This window comes from Haliotis rubra, unplaced genomic scaffold, assembly GCF_003918875.1.
Source record: "Haliotis rubra isolate DU_JTF1 unplaced genomic scaffold, ASM391887v1 Scf580, whole genome shotgun sequence".
Lineage (NCBI taxonomy): Eukaryota > Metazoa > Mollusca > Gastropoda > Lepetellida > Haliotidae > Haliotis > Haliotis rubra.
In genome coordinates this window covers 287862-305667 of record NW_025767280.1, presented here as the reverse complement: position 1 = coordinate 305667, position 17806 = coordinate 287862, and the positions used below count along the sequence as shown (strand labels likewise).

At 38.8% G+C, this 17806-nt stretch overlaps 1 protein-coding gene across 1 annotated transcript in view; it reads left to right on the top strand.

The window, feature by feature from the left end:
- Nucleotides 1-17806, top strand: part of LOC124254747 (myosin-IIIa-like) — a 128306-nt gene that overhangs the window by 3456 nt on the left and 107044 nt on the right. The window contains 1 exon segment of the mRNA XM_046688589.1: nt 16723-16852. Within this exon segment, the coding sequence (XP_046544545.1) occupies nt 16816-16852 (37 nt within the window). The 5' untranslated portion in view covers nt 16723-16815.

The window sequence follows — 17806 nt, the reverse complement described above, 5'->3', positions numbered from 1 at the left end:
AGCCTACGTTTGCTCTACCTTTCACAAACCAAACGGGTTTGCTCATTGCCGTGCACCGCCTACTTCCCGGTCCAACTTATCCTTGTTTGCCAGTATGGCAGTAGTATGTGACAGCAATACCAGTGATGGTCACTCCACCTGTTGCTGTGATGAAGAGGATAGTGTGTTTGACTGGAGATAAGCAGGGTGATGATTTGATCCCCTGTCCACTTCATACCAAAAGACAGCAAAAGATGTTACTTGTCCATTGTATTGTGTTAAGCATCAGGGGGGTGAGTGTCCCTGAGGAGGGTATTCATGTTAAACTGTGATATGGTATCTCAGTGGTCTGGCAATATAGCATCAAGGTACATCCAGCAACACACACATGGACATGCATGCCGTTGTAGGAGTGGACACATTTAGAATGCCTTACAGAGCTCCAGATAAGATTTAGCTCATGTGGGTACTGTACCCACTGTATTTTATTTTGGAGTGGGTATTATTTATGTTGAGTGGGTATTTCATTTTCTGTTACCCACTACTTTCAAATATGTGGGTATTTCAGTGATTTTACTCACCTAAGTATTGAGTAATTTTACTAAGCAGGTATGTACTGCCTTAATGTCATACCTAAGCAAAACCAACTTAAATATAATGGAAATGATTTCATAGAAAATCACTCATCCTATACTGACAGTACAACACTAGTCCTATACTAACAGTTCAACTTGATAGCAATCGATGTCTTTTTCATTATGCAAGCAATTTTTATAAATATATTCCGTACGCATATGTTTTAAACTTTTTGCGTATCTAACATTTTAAATGCGTAATTGGTAGGCAACAATTATTTTTCAATGCATAATTGGAAATTTTCTATGCGTATTTTACCCAAATACTCAGCTTATCTTGGCCTCTGATGCCTTACACCACTTACCTAATGTCATCACGAACCATGAAGGTCCGAGTTAGAATATTGGCCTTCAGTAACCCATGCTTGTCGTAAGAGGCGACTAACGGGATCGGGTGGTCAGGCTCGCTGACTTTGGTTGACACATGTCATCAATTCCCAATTACGCAGATCGATGCTCATGTTGTTGATCACTGGATGTCTGGTCCAGACTCGATTATTTACAGCTTGCCACCATATGGCTGGAATTTTGCTAAGTGCGGCGCAAAACTAAACTCACTCACTCACTAATGTCATCTTGTGTGGGTAAGATAACAATTGTGATTCTAGTCAAAGCCATAGAGAATGCTGTAAAATCACAGTTTTTGCTTGTTAAGCTTGTTGAGTTATATTATATGCACAATAACCCAGTTTTCTGCTACAGACAGGACCACTAATTATTGTCCACTCACTGGTCCTGGTAATTTTGAAAGGTTTCTTTCCATGCACTGCGTATATCATTTTTTGAGAGCGACAGTTGAAGGTCAACATGCAATCAGATATCATATGTTTAATATTTTCATTTAAGAGATTCGCTTTATCCTGGCATGGACTGTTTGTTGCTTTTTCATGTTTTCAATGCTGGCTTTTGCCTTTTCAAATATTTTATAGGTCCTACTGACATGCCTTGCTTCATTTTTGATCAAAAGTCTTTTCTGATCAGAGACCAAGTTTGCAGAAATAGAAACCAACTGATGAAATTTGATCATAAGCAAAGTCCTGAGTTCTCATATCACTTCTTAGACTAAGAAATAATCCATTTTCGTAGGTAAGGTATTTGAAATGAAGGCTGACAGCAGTCATGTTCTTTTTTTTGTTTGAACATGAAAAATGTGAAAAGAGGTTTTTGGTAAGTGGGTTGATCAAATATTTGTCTGATGTCTGTTTGCTTTTTATGTATAAGAAAATGTGTTTATCTTGAGGATCTACTTTTTGTGTAAATGAAATATTTTTTCCCTGAATTCTGTATAAAGCCCAGTTCAATTATCCCTTTTAATAAAGTCAACATTTGCTTGATTTCTATCAGGAAACAAATGTATGTTAAAACGACCATGCACACAACAAACTGATGGGTATAACCAATGTCGTTTTGGTCCTGGCAACTAGCTGCATATTTTAATCAAAATTTTAAAATTTAGCTAAATTATAATGAACTAAAATTAATAGTCCCTTTGAGTGTTACAACCATATTTTATAAGTATTTGACACTTGACTAGACGGGACCAATTTACTTTGGTCAGTTATAACGTATGCATTATTAATAATGCTGTGCCCCTCAGTGCTTTACATAGCAGGGTGAGGTGAGGTGAAATTGGGTTTAACGTCGTGCTTGAGAATATTTGGCTCATATGACGACGTGCATGCGTGTGTATGTGTATGTGCGGCTGCTTGTACTAGCCCAGACTGAAGCTGGTTTTATAGTGCTAGCCCACTGAGATACCATGCCGCAGTGAAGCATGAATACCCCACTCAGACACATTATACTGACTCCAAGCCAGTCCTTGTTGTACCCATTAATGCCAAGCGCCAGGCAGGGACCAACAAGTACCATATTTTAACGTCTTTTGGTATGATGCGGTCGGGGATCGAACCCGCGACCTTCCGCTCTCCGGGCGGATGCTCTAACAACTACACCACAGAGGCGGTCTTTACGTAGCTGGGTACTTGGTGGGATGACATAAAGATGTGACTCTTAACCATCAAGCATCTCACAGGCTGGTTTGGGTTGTGTTCTCTTCAGGGAGCTGAAAATGTAAATTGAGTGTAAAGTGATCATTGATAAATTTTTTGGTCAATCATTTGATCAATTTAGAGTGAAAATGTGGTGATTTGGGCAAGTAAGTTGTTATTTCAATGACTAGATTCAAACATTTTCAAAGACTGCACTTTACTAACGTATGTTACACTTCTTCAATAGAATAGATTCTAGTACATTGTTTAGTCTTATCTGGGATTCCAACTGACTCTCTCAGAGTAATTAAATTGCCAGCGCACAAGCCAATCACTAGTCAGTTCTCAAATAAATTCAGTTTTTCCCATATATAACATTCATTACATTTGACTTCTTACTTAAAGGCATTCTGTATGCACTTAACTTGCACTTCATTGCCTCATTTGTTAAATAAAATTGACTTTATGGTATGAATTTGACGCATTATAAATATGCACATTATTGTTTCTGATGCATTCTTTTTCATATGCACCTTATTGTTATTATTATGTGCATTCTTTTTCATATGTCTCCTTTGGTTAAGTCTAACTTAATGTCTAATTGTTTTGTAGACCCTGCTAAGAATGGTACATTGGAACAGTGGTCTGGATAAATTCACATAATCTGTGAATTGAATTGTATCCCTTCATGAATTCAATTCATTCTCGTAAGAATTGAATATTCACTAATTATTTGAATTGAATATTCACTAATTATTAACAAAGCAAAATATGCTTAACAGAATAAATACAAGCCATGGAGGAATATATTGTTTCACTTGTTGCTCTTTGTCGAGGCCTCTTATGGTCATGTGAAGCAAAACATTGGACCAAGTTGTGACATTGTTATAATACATTAGCATGTCATGGTCATAGTGATGAAAATTCCTTTTAGTGTTTCACATGCTGCAGTGAACGTTTCTCAACTGAACTTGCAGAACTTTTAACAAAATAACACAATATTAGTATTAATATTTGAGTCAGGTTTTTGTTTACAGAAACAGTATGATAGTAATTGACTTATTCATATATAAAGGGGTGGTGGGGTAGCCTAGTGGTTAAAGCGTTGGCTTGTCACGCCCAAGACCCGGGTTCGATTCCCCACATGGATACAATGTGTGAAGCCCATTTCTGGTGTCCCCCGTCGTGATATTGCTGGAATGTTGCTATAAGCGGCGTAAAACCCAACTCACTCACTCACTCACTCACTCACTCACTCACTCACTCACTCACTCACTCACTCACTCACTCACTCACTCACTCACTCACTCACTCACTCACTCACTCACTCACTCACTCACTCACCCACCCACCCACCCACCCACTCACTCACTCACTCACTCATGAAAAGACTCAAAACTTAGCTGATCGTCAACAGGATTCAAACTAAGTATCCTAAACTTCTGGCAGGCCTAAGGGACACAACTCTCTGCAAAGCAGATTCCAGCACTACAGATGACAGAGCCCCTAGTGCCCCTCAGTATTTGCAATGTGACAGATGATGTATTACGTTTCTCAGTCTTCACTGTGTTAACAGAGAGCTGGTCTAGGGGATTATTCATCTTGTATTGCAAACATGACAGGATATACACCAATAAAGTTGAAGGTGGTTAAATATTAGGGGTATTTATTACTGCAAGATTTATGTTCTGGTACTTTATTTTGTTCCTTTTCGCATTACCGTACTTTCAGGAGTGTTTTTGATGGTTTTTTTCCCAGTTTAATCTCTCTCATAAAGAGTGTTTGATTTATGGGGTTACCCTTTATCTATAAAATGATATAAGTAAAAACACTTCTTAAATATATGATTCTAGTGACTACGATTATTGAATTCATAAAGGAATATGGTGCAAATCACCAAATACGTGGGTTAATCGTAACAGGGCTAGTAATTAGATAGATATTTATTCTGTGAAACCATTGCTAAATCAACTGCACATACAAGAGACTTGATGTACAGCTTAACATTTCAAAGGGATATGTTTTCAATGTCTCAAAGCAGGGTTCCAGATAATTTTTCAACATCAGGAGTACGTACTCCTTATGTTTTCAATATAGGAGTACTGGAAAAACTAAAGAGTACATTTAGAATACTGAATATAATTCAATGGCGTATCAATAATCTTGTGTTTCGTTTCATATATGCACCACAACATTGCTATTCTTGTGTAAACAGGTCAATAAACAATAAAACAATACTTTTTCATATAAATATGTTTGTAAATGATTTGAAGACCGTACACCATTGCTGTGGTGCGTATCTGCTACGTTTTCTAAATTATTCCCTACTCTATTGTGCATATTTTTTATCCGTACATACGCCGATACGGCCCTTATCTGGAGCCCTGCTCACAGAATGGATTCTTGTATGTCAAATGTGTATTTAGGGGTTGGGGCGCTGGGGTAGCCTAGTGGTTAAAGCGTTGGCTCGTCACGCCGAAGACCCGGGTTCGAATCCCCACATGGGTACAATGTGTGAAGCCCATTTCTGGTGTCCCCCGCTGTGATATTGCTGGAATATTGCTAAAAGCGGCGTAAAACCAAACTCAGTCAGTCAGTCAGTGTATTTAGGGAGAACAACACATCACATATTCATTATCAAAAGTTGAGTAATATATGAACACTCACGAACAGAATTTCTGATATTCCACTTATTAAATTATTAAAGCATTCTCAAGGCTGTGACACTTCAGTTCAAAAGGTGGGATGGGGGTAGCCTAGTGGTTAAAGCGCCTGCTCATCACGCTGAAGACGTGGGTTCAATTCCCACATGGGTACAATGTTCGAAGCCCATTTATGGTGTCCCCCGCCGTGATATTGCTGGAATATTGCTAAAAGCGGCGTAAACTCAACTCACTCACTCAGTTCCAAAGATCACACGTAAACATCTTAACAGTGCCCAGGGGCACGCGTGACACAAACTACGTTCTTCTCCCAGTTTATATTGATCGTCGTATGACTTTATGACAAAGGTGATTACCGCTGATGTGGTTAATCGTCTGTTGTGACAGAGCCACATGCAATGTGTATTGACCACAAGGTGTGGTTGTAGGGAGGAGGTATTGACATGGACAAATGTTCTCAGTATCATTAACTAGGATTTATGTTGGCAGATGTAACTTAACAATCCCAAGTATACATACAGAACCAATCAGTCTCGTATCTAGGAACACCCAGTTCATTAATACATATTGATGGGTTCTTATTCGGTCTGTGGATAATGGTGGAGTATGTAGAAGTATTCCCATGCTGAGATTTGAAGGCTGATTTTGAAGTGCTTGATTAGTTGCATTATTAATTCAGTTATTTATCCGTGGATTAAAGGCCCCTGTTACTCAATACTTTCAACATTCAAGCCCCGTGACCTTTAAACAAAGGGACCGCCTGGAGAGCTGAAGGTCGCGGGTTCAATCCCTGACCGCATCATACCAAAAGACGTTAAAATTGGTACTTGTTGGTCCCTGCCTGGCTCTCGGCATTAATGGGTACAACAAGGACTGGTCAGCTCGGAGTCAGTATAATGTGTCTGAGTGGGGTATTCATGCTTCACTGCGGCATGGTATCTCAGTGGGCTAGCACTATAAAACCAGCTTAAGTCTGGGCTAGTACAAGCAGCCGCACATACACATACACACACATGCACGTCGTCATATGTTAGAAATATTCTCAAGGACGTTAAACCCATTTCATCACCTCACTAGTACTATGTCCCATTATTCTTTAATCCTATATTATTACAAAACACCTACAACATATTGAAGTCACTCTTGGGGCAGTATTATTGCGTTATTACGGGAAATACCAACATTTAGGCACTTGTGTTGTAAACATACTTCTAATGTATGCCATGGTGCACTCCATATAATATCCTCTTGTATAATGGTTCTTGTTAGTATTGGCACCTAGTGGCACCTATTAATTACGAGTATAATGTTTATAACAAAATGGACAGATTGGTCAGTCTCAGTGACTTCGTTTATGACATGCCATCTTACCCTGGCTGTTCTTCATCTGTTTACTTTTGTTGCACTGGAATTTCTAAAACTGGAATTTCTAAAAAATATTGCCGATGTGACTTTAAATTTTAATTCACTCATTCACTAAAACTGGCGCGGTTGGGTAGCCTAGTAGTTAACATGTTCGCTTGTCACGCCTAAGACCTGGGTTCAATTCCTCACATGGGTTCAATGTGTGAAGCCCATTTCTGGTGTCCCCCGCTGATATTGCTGGAATACCGGGTATTGCTAAAACATAAATACTAAACTCACTCACTCTAAAAATGTCCTGAAGTACTGGCAGAAGTTACACGAGGGATAGTTATCCTACAAAATGGATGGTCACACATTTCCATATTCTCCTTATTTTACCCATGTATGCATCCTCCATACCAAAGAAGCAGCACATTGACAATTTCCTTGTTCTGTTTATGAATTTCCCTCATAGGACATCTGTATTTTTTTTAATTTTTTATTTGTTACTCTTTTCCAACCTGAACCAGCAAGGCTGCAACCATGCCAAAAATATAATTTATATTAAACATGAAAAAAATTTGTTTCACTATTTTTTCACTAAACTTATCTTTTCTGACATATAAGATGTAGATCACTGGGTAATAGTCTATAAATTAATCCAGAAACAAAATTCTTTGCTTCAGAACCATGTATTTTAATAAAAAAAAATTAAGAGTGTGTAAGAGTATATTTTTATCATATCAGTGCATAAATTTTCTCAGCGGCGGAGAATATTAAGATAAGAAAAGGTTTTCCTTATTTTATGTCAAAATAAAAATTCAAGGTGAGCAGGAGGTTGGAAACACAGACAAAAATTGTGTACAGCCTAATATCGTCTCCAAAGATTTGCAGCCTTTGTTGTCTGCATAATCACACACCTCAAATAAAGCTCACTACACACTTCAGAATATCTTAACTCCTTTGGAATGTTTAATGGTAGTATTTGAGCAAGGAGATATTGACACTCAAAGTATGGAGATTAAAAGTAGTTCCTGGTAGGAGACCTCATTTAGACATTTATCAGGTTACGGTATCCAGTTTATTGGATCAGATTTTTACATCAGTCACTCTGTCCATGATATGATAAAGAGTATTGATCAAAGGTCACCAAATTTGCCAAGTATGGAATAGAAGATCATCAAAGTGTGTAACATGAGGTGAGTATTCAGTTCCCCCATTTCTTAACATAAACATCGTCTTGGGTGCTTTTAATTTAAATTTAAAGATTCATCAAATGCTGTGTGGGGTACAATGTGTCAGTTGTCTATACAGGAGATGTTGGGTAGCCTATTGGTAAAAGTTGGCTCCTCAAACTCAGTCAGTCCCCACATGGGTACAATTGAAGCCCATTTCATCTTGGGTGCTTTTAAAGATTCATCAAATACTGTGTCGTGGACAAGGTGGTTATGTTCCATATTAAGAAACGATAACGGTCAGTTGTCTATACATAACATCTCCCACTTTTAAGGCACACTCCTTGTAAATGGGGATGCATGTCAACCACGTAGCCTGAGAAAGGTAACAAGCGTGACATTTGTCTCTCATCATAATCCTAAGAAAATGAGAAACAAGGGAACGTAAGATCTGTCAAACACTGTCGCCTGAAATATCCCGTAAAGTAATTTTCAGCATCATAGAAATGTCACATGTTGAAAAAATGATCAAAACAAAATATTTTTCTTGGCAGCAGGAGCATAAGCTTGTGGAAATCTCTGGAGGCAGTCAGAGCCAGTTTAAACATAGCAGGGAAGGAAGTCCTGAGAATTAAGTGTGCTCGTGTGAATATTTACAAATAGCTGTTACGTAATCAGCTTTTGTGGACTTTTTAGTTGTAGGATGTGTTGGGAGGGGAAGAAACCGTTACATTGTTGAACTTCACTGGTGATGTGTGTGTCTGATGTGGGTAATCCCCTTGAGTACAGGCTTCATGTTTTCTTAAGTCTACACTTAAAGATGGCGGAATGTTGAGCTCTGTTCTCAGTTTAATATTTGTGTATTTAAGAAGAGATTTGTGTGACTGTGGAGTTTATTGTTGCTGATGGGTCTTGTCAGTTTGGCCATGTTACTCTAGGTAGCTTAGGTCAGGCTGACTTGGTGACAGTTGGTTTTAACTTTCCTTGCATGAATGTTGGATAGTCATTGGCTGTTGTTTTATGTACCCTGCTGACATGTAAGGTACATTCCTAAGTATAGGTCCGTCTCCTATTCTCGCGGGTTTCCTATTCTCGCGGTAAACATGTTTTCTGCCGAAATCGCTGAAGCGCGACTCTTAGCGGTTGTTTACATTACCGACTGGTAACTAGGAAGTGGCCCAAGTCTGTGAGTGATCAAAATCACGAATATTGGGGAGTTTATACCAACTTGGACATATCATTACTTTTTCCTGCCATTTCCGGCAGGATTGCTCTTACATACACTCAATAACGTTAATTCCTGGTAATACCGCGAGAACGGGAGAAGCCTCGTTTCGTCAATGGCAGATGGCATTGTTTATCACCGGGCTCACGAGTGGTAATTCACCTGATGGATCTGGCAGCTGATAGATGTAGATGTTAGAGGAGAAGGCCCTTCAAGTGAAAACAACAAGCATGAATACAATAAAAATTGTTTGTGTTATTTTTTCAGCCGATATCCGTAAGTACCGCGAGAATAGGAAACGCCTTCCTACTGAGCACAGTGTACTGAATTGTGGGCATTACAATTTCAACATACAATCCACAATTATCTATCTCGAATTATTATGATGTAAGACACCATTCATAGGCGGATCCAGAGGGGGGATGCAGGGTGCCCCCCCTTGTCCTGAAAGTTTATTAAATGACCATTGAAACTTGGGTGAAAATGAAGTGTACACCCCTCCTTTTCTCAATAGTGTGCACCCCTTTCTCAAAAAGCTGTATCCGCCCTTGCCATTCTCCTGACATTTACAATATCTAGATTAACAGGTATAACTCTCAGTTTGTTTTCTGCTACTTTGAAGTCAATACATTAAACACCTGTAACGAATATGCTCACAATAAACTGTCAGATGTAACAAACTATTGTTTTTGCCTTTCCACTTGCTGTTTGTTTTAGTTGAAATGCATATAATGGTTACAATGAACTAAAATCTGTGGGCCACTTAATTTTGTAACAACCACAGTTTACAATTTTTCCAGTCGTATTCTTTCTGATTCAGACAAAACTCATTCAGAAGACATACCTGGAATATGATCAGGTGTGTGGTAAGATAAAGTTGTCTAGGGTGACAAGGGCTGATGAATCCTCTTCAGACCTCTTTTCCTTCCACCCATGTCCATTCCAAGACAGGTGGACAACTTATAATGTTCAAGTCTGTATAAGGCAATGGTTTCACTGACACTCAAGCTTTGAAGGTGTGATAGATTTGAAAGGTAGTTTAAGCTGTAAATATAGCAATTTAGTTGAATAACATTTTACTTTTTTTTCTTGAATCATGTTTAATGATAGGGGAAAGGGAATCCAAAATTGAAATTTAATTTTGGCTTATTTTTTTTACATTATTAGAAATACTGTTGTACACTTAATAGTGTCACATGAAACAGGAAATATTTGTTACTGTGTGAATGACTGGAGAATGAATCTACTTTGTCAACAAAAATACAAGTTGCACGACTTGAGATGATTTTGTGGCCTTTGAGTTTTTACTCTCATCTTATCATTCACTCTGGGGATTGACAGTTTTCTTTGTGTATTCTCTGTAAGTTTATTCCCTTGGGTCAAGGCTATTTATCTTTTATCCTGAGTGTTGGGTGGAGTCCATGTCTGTATCATATAATCTGAGTGTACATGATGTGTTGTCCACACTTGGTTGTTGGTGGTTGTTGAGGCGATAAAGCCGGAATTGGTCATAGTGGAATCAGCGTCAGTGTGGTATCCATGTTAATATCTGTTGAGCACCATCCCAGATAGCATGTTGGCCCATAGTTGGCCCATAAACCCCGGTTTGGTTGGCCCATAGTTGTCAAACTGACGATGGGCCCACTTGGATATGCTCATCAAGTCCACGTTGGCCCATCATGTTGGCTCATTGTTGGACCAACGTGTCCAAAGCCACCATTACTTTTAAGTCATTAAGATAACGTTGGGCCAATGTTGTCAAACCGTTGGCCAACCAACCAACCATATACCAACATTGGCCCAACAAACCTTTGTTATCTGGGATAGGAGCAGATTAAGTCTGGACCAGTTCAATTAGAACCTCCCCCCTTCTCTCCCACCTCACACACACACATGCATGTTGAATGAGTGCAATGATTTGAAATGCACATTCACCCTCATTTCACCTCCGTCTCGCCTACATCGCAATGACATGTAAATGTTATGGTCAGGGCAGTGGTGGTTCAAAGACACATTCATCCAGGTCTGTCATTGTGAACACACTGTCCTCATTGGTCAGCTCCATGACAAGCGTTATGTGACTCTTGGGATTGATTCTAATCCTGACTCCCCATTGGATGGACATTCAGCATCCATGGTTTGTTGTTTTATGTGTTTAACGTATCAGTATTGGAATGGCAATGACATCAGCCATCAGAGCAGCAATGACATGTTTGGCTTGTTTGCTATTACAGTTGGGTCTTGTTGTTTCCAGGATAAATCTGTTTAACACAAAACCTGTCTGTTATATCTTGCCTGTCAGCCCATGAGTTTAAAACTATAGTGAGCGAGTTTTAGTTTTACACCGCACTCCGCACTATTCCAGCTATATGGTGGTGGTCTGTAAATAATCGAGTCTGGACCAGACAACCTAGTGATCAACAGCATGAACATTGATCTACACAATTGGGATACAATGACATGTGTCAACCAAGTCAGCAAGTCTGACCACCTGATCCCGTTTAAAACTATATCCATACATGCTGTCATTCAGGGGACTTCTTTTTGTTGTATTTGTTGTGTCAGTCCCTTCCTCTGGTATAGTTGCTGTGTTAATATTTTTGTTAGGACTGTATTGTAGGTGATGGAGACTGATCCAGGAACCTGAAGAGAGTGGGAAGCACACTATATTGATGTCATTAAGCATATAAAAGTAAGGTGTCACCATCACAGTCCATCTACATCCCTATATATCTACCATTCGAGGAAGCTGACAGGAATTTGGTATTTTCCAATGATATCCCATCATCACTTCTCAAAATGATGAGAATATTGCAAGTCAGGTCATAAAGGGCTCCCAATTGCTCTCATGTTGTTATATAGTACAGTAATACTTACAGAAACTGCCTTGTCCCAAAACTTCTTGAAAGATCAAGATTGCCAGTTTGTCAACAACAAAGGGAAGTAACTCCAAATTTTACTCACTAGCTCCTGCTGACAGGACATTTTACTGAGCTTCAATGATTTGCTGCCACTGACAATCACTAGTAAATTTTGTCTCTACTGTCACAAACCATTTCAACACAAAAGCAGTTTGAAAGCTGTGAAAACGTTTTAAATAATCCCAAATTTTATGCATAAAAGCATTTTCATAAGACACAATTAAAAGAACATAAAATATGTAAATGCTTTCTTCATAACATTGTATCAATACACAAAATGACCTCAAGGAAGAACATCTACACGAACAACTGGCTTTACCTTTGATATGCTTGATCTCAGAATTAGACTCTTTTTCAAAGGCAAACTTCTTTTCTGATTTTTGTTCTTCATCTTATGAAAAAGTTTCAGTGGATTATTATCAGTGAACACTTCAGTGGAATACTTTGCTGTTCTTAGATGCATCTCAAAATGTGACATACACAATGGAATTTTGTTTTGTGAAGTAATTTTGCTTGGGCTTACTAAACCTTGAACCTGTGTCTCAGTCACCATTACTTAACCTTGAACTTGTGTCTTAACTCACCATTACTTGAACTTGTGTCTTAACTCACCATTACTTAACCTTGAACTTGTGTCTTAACTCACCATTACTTAACCTTGAACTTGTGTCTTAACTCACCATTACTTGAACTTGTGTCTTAACTCACCATTACTTAACCTTGAACTTGTGTCTTAACTCACCATTACTTAACCTTAAGGGGCAGGGGATAGCCTTGTGGTTAAGGCATTTTCTCATCACACCGAAGACCCAGGTTCTATTCCCCACATGGGTACAATGTGTGAATCCCATTCCTGGTGTGTGAATCCCATTCCTGGTGTTCCGGCTGTGATATTGCTGGAATATTGCTAAAAGCGGCATAAAACCATACTCAGTCACTCACTCAAGTGTCTCAGTCAGGATTACTCAACCCATTTTCACAGAGTGCTAATATTGAGGCTTTTCATTGTAATTGTAAGTGGCAGTTGATAGGTACACGAAATTGAAATGAAAAGTAAATTCACAGTGAATACTTATTTCATGGATTATTTCATTGACACTTCCACCTTTGTGTGTTGCAATCAGCACAGCTGCAAGTGCATCCATATATCTTATACATGATCAATATCAAGTATCTGTTACTTTTGATTACTTGCTCTAGGTTCCCTCAGACACCAACAGCTGGCTGCAGTTGTATCATTGTCCCTTGGTTCTGTGACATTCTGAAGAGTCACACTAAGTTCACTGAACTGTTAAAGGCTGTGAACTTGAACATACTGACAACTGCTGAGTACCAGACCTGCATATTTTGAGTTTTCATCAAAGATGAGATAAACATCTGAAATGAATAAACTGTTAAACTATTGTAACGTGTTATATCTGAGATTACACTTTCTCAGTAAAGTGCAGATTCTAGTACTTTCGTTGCGTGGAGTCCCATGCAGGATTTGGACCTCCACTTTCAGATTCAGGCACCTAATCACCAGCACTGAGTATGGCTGAGTGGGTTAGACTGCTGAGTGTGTGCTGGAGATTAGATGCCAAATTGGCCCAGTTCTAATCCTTAGTTTGAGACACCAAACCCTACTGCTGTCTTGTGACACCATGTGACAGTTTCAGCTGTCAAATGTATTTCTCATTGGAACAACTGTGATACCTACCGTCTGTCTGTCTTTTGTACAGCATAGTATACCTAATAGAGCATCTGGATGAATTCAGCATTACATGTACTTTGATTATGGATAGATTTTGTGAACAAGGTCTATGTGACAATAGATATGAATATTTTCTGTTGCCTTATAGTTAAGAATAACCCCACAAATAGTTACTCACTTTAATACACCTTCATATGTGACCAAGTTTTCATCAAACACATAGTGAGTGAGTTGTAACTATAAATAGCAGTGCTATGTAAAATGTGGTTTAAGCATGTATAAACAGTGGTGAAATCTATGTGAAAAACAACTCAGCAAATGATCTAATTCAGGAAACGGACAGCAGGACTGTACTAAATTTGGATGAGGACAAACTTTATGGATGAACTTCTTTATTCAGGTGATGCAGGTATAACGATTCAAGAATCTGTTTACAAAAGGCCGCATGACCCGAATAAAGAAGTTGTATTCCGGTGATGCAGGTATAATGATACAAGAATCTGTTTACAAAAGGCCGCATGACCCGAATAAAGAAGTTGTATTCAGGTGATGCAGGTATAACGATACAAGAATCTGTTTACAAAAGGCCGCATGACCCGAATAAAGAAGTTGTATTCAGGTGATGCAGGTATAACGATACAAGAATCTGTTTACAAAAGGCTGCATCACCTGAATAAAGAAGTTGTTCATCCATAAAGTTTGTCCTTGTCTGACTCTCCAACTGTTAAAAATACCGCCCAAAGAAGTTATCCGCCGATCTACATGGAGACATAGCAATCCAAACCATGTACTAAATTTGCTATACCTTAATGATATTAGTATTTAAGTTGGTGATTAAGTTCGTATTAAAGTTCCAACTTTCCCTGCCAACTTTATGGCTCATTGCATGATGGCAATTGGCTCATTAGAGACCTAAATTCTATGGTAATTAATGATAAATTAGCGTTGTTGTCCTTGGTAGAAATGAAAATGTGTTTCTCAGACTATCATGAAATTATTGCAAAATATCTGTTTCTTATTTAACATCACGTTCAGCAGTATTCCACACATATGACAATGGTTTGAAAATAATCGAGTCTGGACCAGAAAATCTGGTGATTGACATCATGAGCATCAGACTATGTGATCGAAATATGATTACAAACAAACATGAATCAAGTCAATGAGTCCAACAACCCAATATCATTAGACGTTTCTTTAGACAAACATGGTTCACTGAAGACCTTGACCTTCACAGGTATTCCAGTAGCAATATGTCAGAAATATTGTATTTGTTGCATTAGTTGAAATGAGACTTGTATTGGTCATGCCAAAGGAATATGACCTTTGTTATCTTGAACATGCCCCCAAATGTTATACCATTCCATGGTGTGTATTAGAACTGACCTATTGAATACCTATGAAATACACAATGCCATTTTAGAAAGTGGTCAAATGTAACATATGTTATATTTGGGATTGCACTTTCTTAGTAAAGTACAGATTCTAGTACTTTTTGGGTTGAGTCACCGTGGAAGCCGAGGTGGCTGAGTGGTCTAGGCGTCTGACTTTGTGTGCTGGCGATTAGGTGCCTTACTCTGAGGATGTGGGTTCGAATCCCGTATGTGACTCAACCCAAAATAGTACTAGAATCTGTACTTTACTAAGAAAGTGCAATCCCAAATATAACATATGTTACATATTGAATACCTTCTGAAAGGTGACGCATTCAGTCTATTTATTGCCAGGGAGTGATTAACTGGTCATAAATAATAAAGATTAGGACAGACTATTGATTTTCATTGCCCTTCAATCTTAGACGTGCAACAGGAACCACAAAGATACTTTGAGACTTTATCATGATTGAAATCTGACTTATGGTGTACTTCCTGTTTCACACAATGAAATGTGTGGTCTTGGTCTGACACAACAGAGAAACACCTTATCAAAGAGCAAATATGTTTTACTGCACATACTGTATATTTCAATAGATAGGTGGTTAAGTAGGCATGGTCTGCAGGTGTAGTTTCTTGCATGGTGGAGTTCTCCGTGTGTCTTAGGAATACCAGTCAGCCATTATACATAGAACATCTGTTGAACCACCTGAGCAGGTAGGAATCCAGCCCTATGGAGGCATTGAGCACACCTGAAATAGCAGTCATTGTGTACCGAGCTCCTGATACAACCTTAACTGCTTGGAATTCTTTGATGCCCTGAAACAGCATTACATTGAGTACTTCTGTTGTTACCAAAGTCTTGGGTTGTTTGGGTAGCCTAGTGGTTAAAGCATTGGCTCGTCACGCCGAAGACCCGGGTTCGAATCCCCACATGGGTACAATGTGTGAAGCCCATTTCTGGTGTCCCCCGCCGTGATGTTACTGGAATATTGCTAAAAGCGGCGTAAAACCAAACTCAGTCAGTCAGTCAGTTACCAAAGTCTTGACATTTACCATGTTTGTATTGAAGGTATTGTAGTTTTTCTATGATAGTCATGTTCAAAATCAAGATTGTGTTTTCTAGCTTTGCCCATGAAAAAAGAAGTGGTTTAGTGTGCATTCAGTTATACTGCTACTTTTCAACTAGCTGATACTGTGGCCAATTCACCATTTGCTGCAAGAACTATCAGTTATACCTTAAGTCAAGTGTGATCTTTCAAACTGGGAAACAGCATCTATTTATTAGCCAAGACAGAATCATTGAAATGTATTGTTGTTGAAGAGATGTCTCCAAGATATCCAGTTATGTGTATTCAGTATGTTGATAGCCTAGTAATTAAAACATTCACTTGAGTACAGTGTGTGAAGCCCATTTCTACTGTACCCAGCTGATATTGCAGGAATATTGCCTAAAAAGAACAATCCTCACTAACTTAATTTATGTGAACATAATTGGTGTGTTACAAGAGGAGGGGTTACAGACCCCTGCACCTTCCCTGAGACAACAGGTTAATAATGCTTCAGATGATTAATTTTTTTACTTATATATTGCTCGCTTTATTTGCCATACATCATCACAGTGTACTAACATGTCACCAGCATGTGAAAACACATATCATTCTGAACCTGTAACTGTTTTTTAGAATCCATAAATTATAAGCTATTGAATGCTTTTCATTTTCAGAAATGTGTCATATGCCATGCAAGACCCTGATTTGTGTGTGTGCTGTGCTGCCAGTATGAAGCTGTCAAGGTAGACCAGACTGGACACTGCAGGATGCCTACAGGGTTCCATCTGCCCCAGGCGTGGGCTGGTAAGTCACACTACCACTGATAATTCGGACACATTGTACAGCCTCACAGATATTAGTGAGGGAATTGTTTAAGTTCCTAGTTCCCAACTCAACCTATTTCTTTTTCCTGCATCTAGTCATATGTTGAGAGTCTATATAATGGTATATAAAAGTTTATATCTGCTGTAAAATGAAAAACTTATGCAGAAAAATATAGCACCTTTTATTGCCTTTAACTCGAAAACTGAGAAAAACAATTATTAAATTGATTTACAGATTAAATGGGGCATTAACAAAGAATCAAAGAGTTTGTTGTGGTTGTTTCAAGTGACAATCTGAGTACATTGCAAAAGATTACTGTGAACTCCATGTGCTCCACACGCTCTCCATTTCAATAAATCCTCAAGTTCAGTGAGACTGGTGGCCAATGGACCATGTGTTCCATCTAGACTCCAGTATGATCGTGCCTGTTTTAATGTCTAGTGGTCTATAAAGGGTGTGTTGAGATTGCCCATGATTCCACAGAGATCACTATCAAGGGAGGCAGAGGACTTACTTCCTGGGTTCAGATTTACCGATGTTGGCGCTAGTGGTTTTTCATGTGACTTGGCAGACTGTAAATGTTGCGCAATTACAGTGTTCCAACTCACAGGGGATTTGCTGGCTTTGCTGAGATTTACCGAATGGAATCAAGGCTTGAATTTCACCAAGTAGATGTAACATTGGTATGGAGGCTCATTGTGATGACTGGTGATTTGCTTGATACACTGTGGAGAATTGTGTTTGCTTTATAGTCTCTATCTCAGTTACCACTGTGGGCATTCCGGAGGTGAAAATTACCAACTTCCCCATGCTTGTGTCAAGGGCTTACTTTTGTGAATCAGTAAGTTACATTGATGGTGGCATGGCAACATTGATTGGAGCTCATGTTGTCAACCACTGGCTTGGGTTTGGTTCTGCTGGAATATTGCTGAC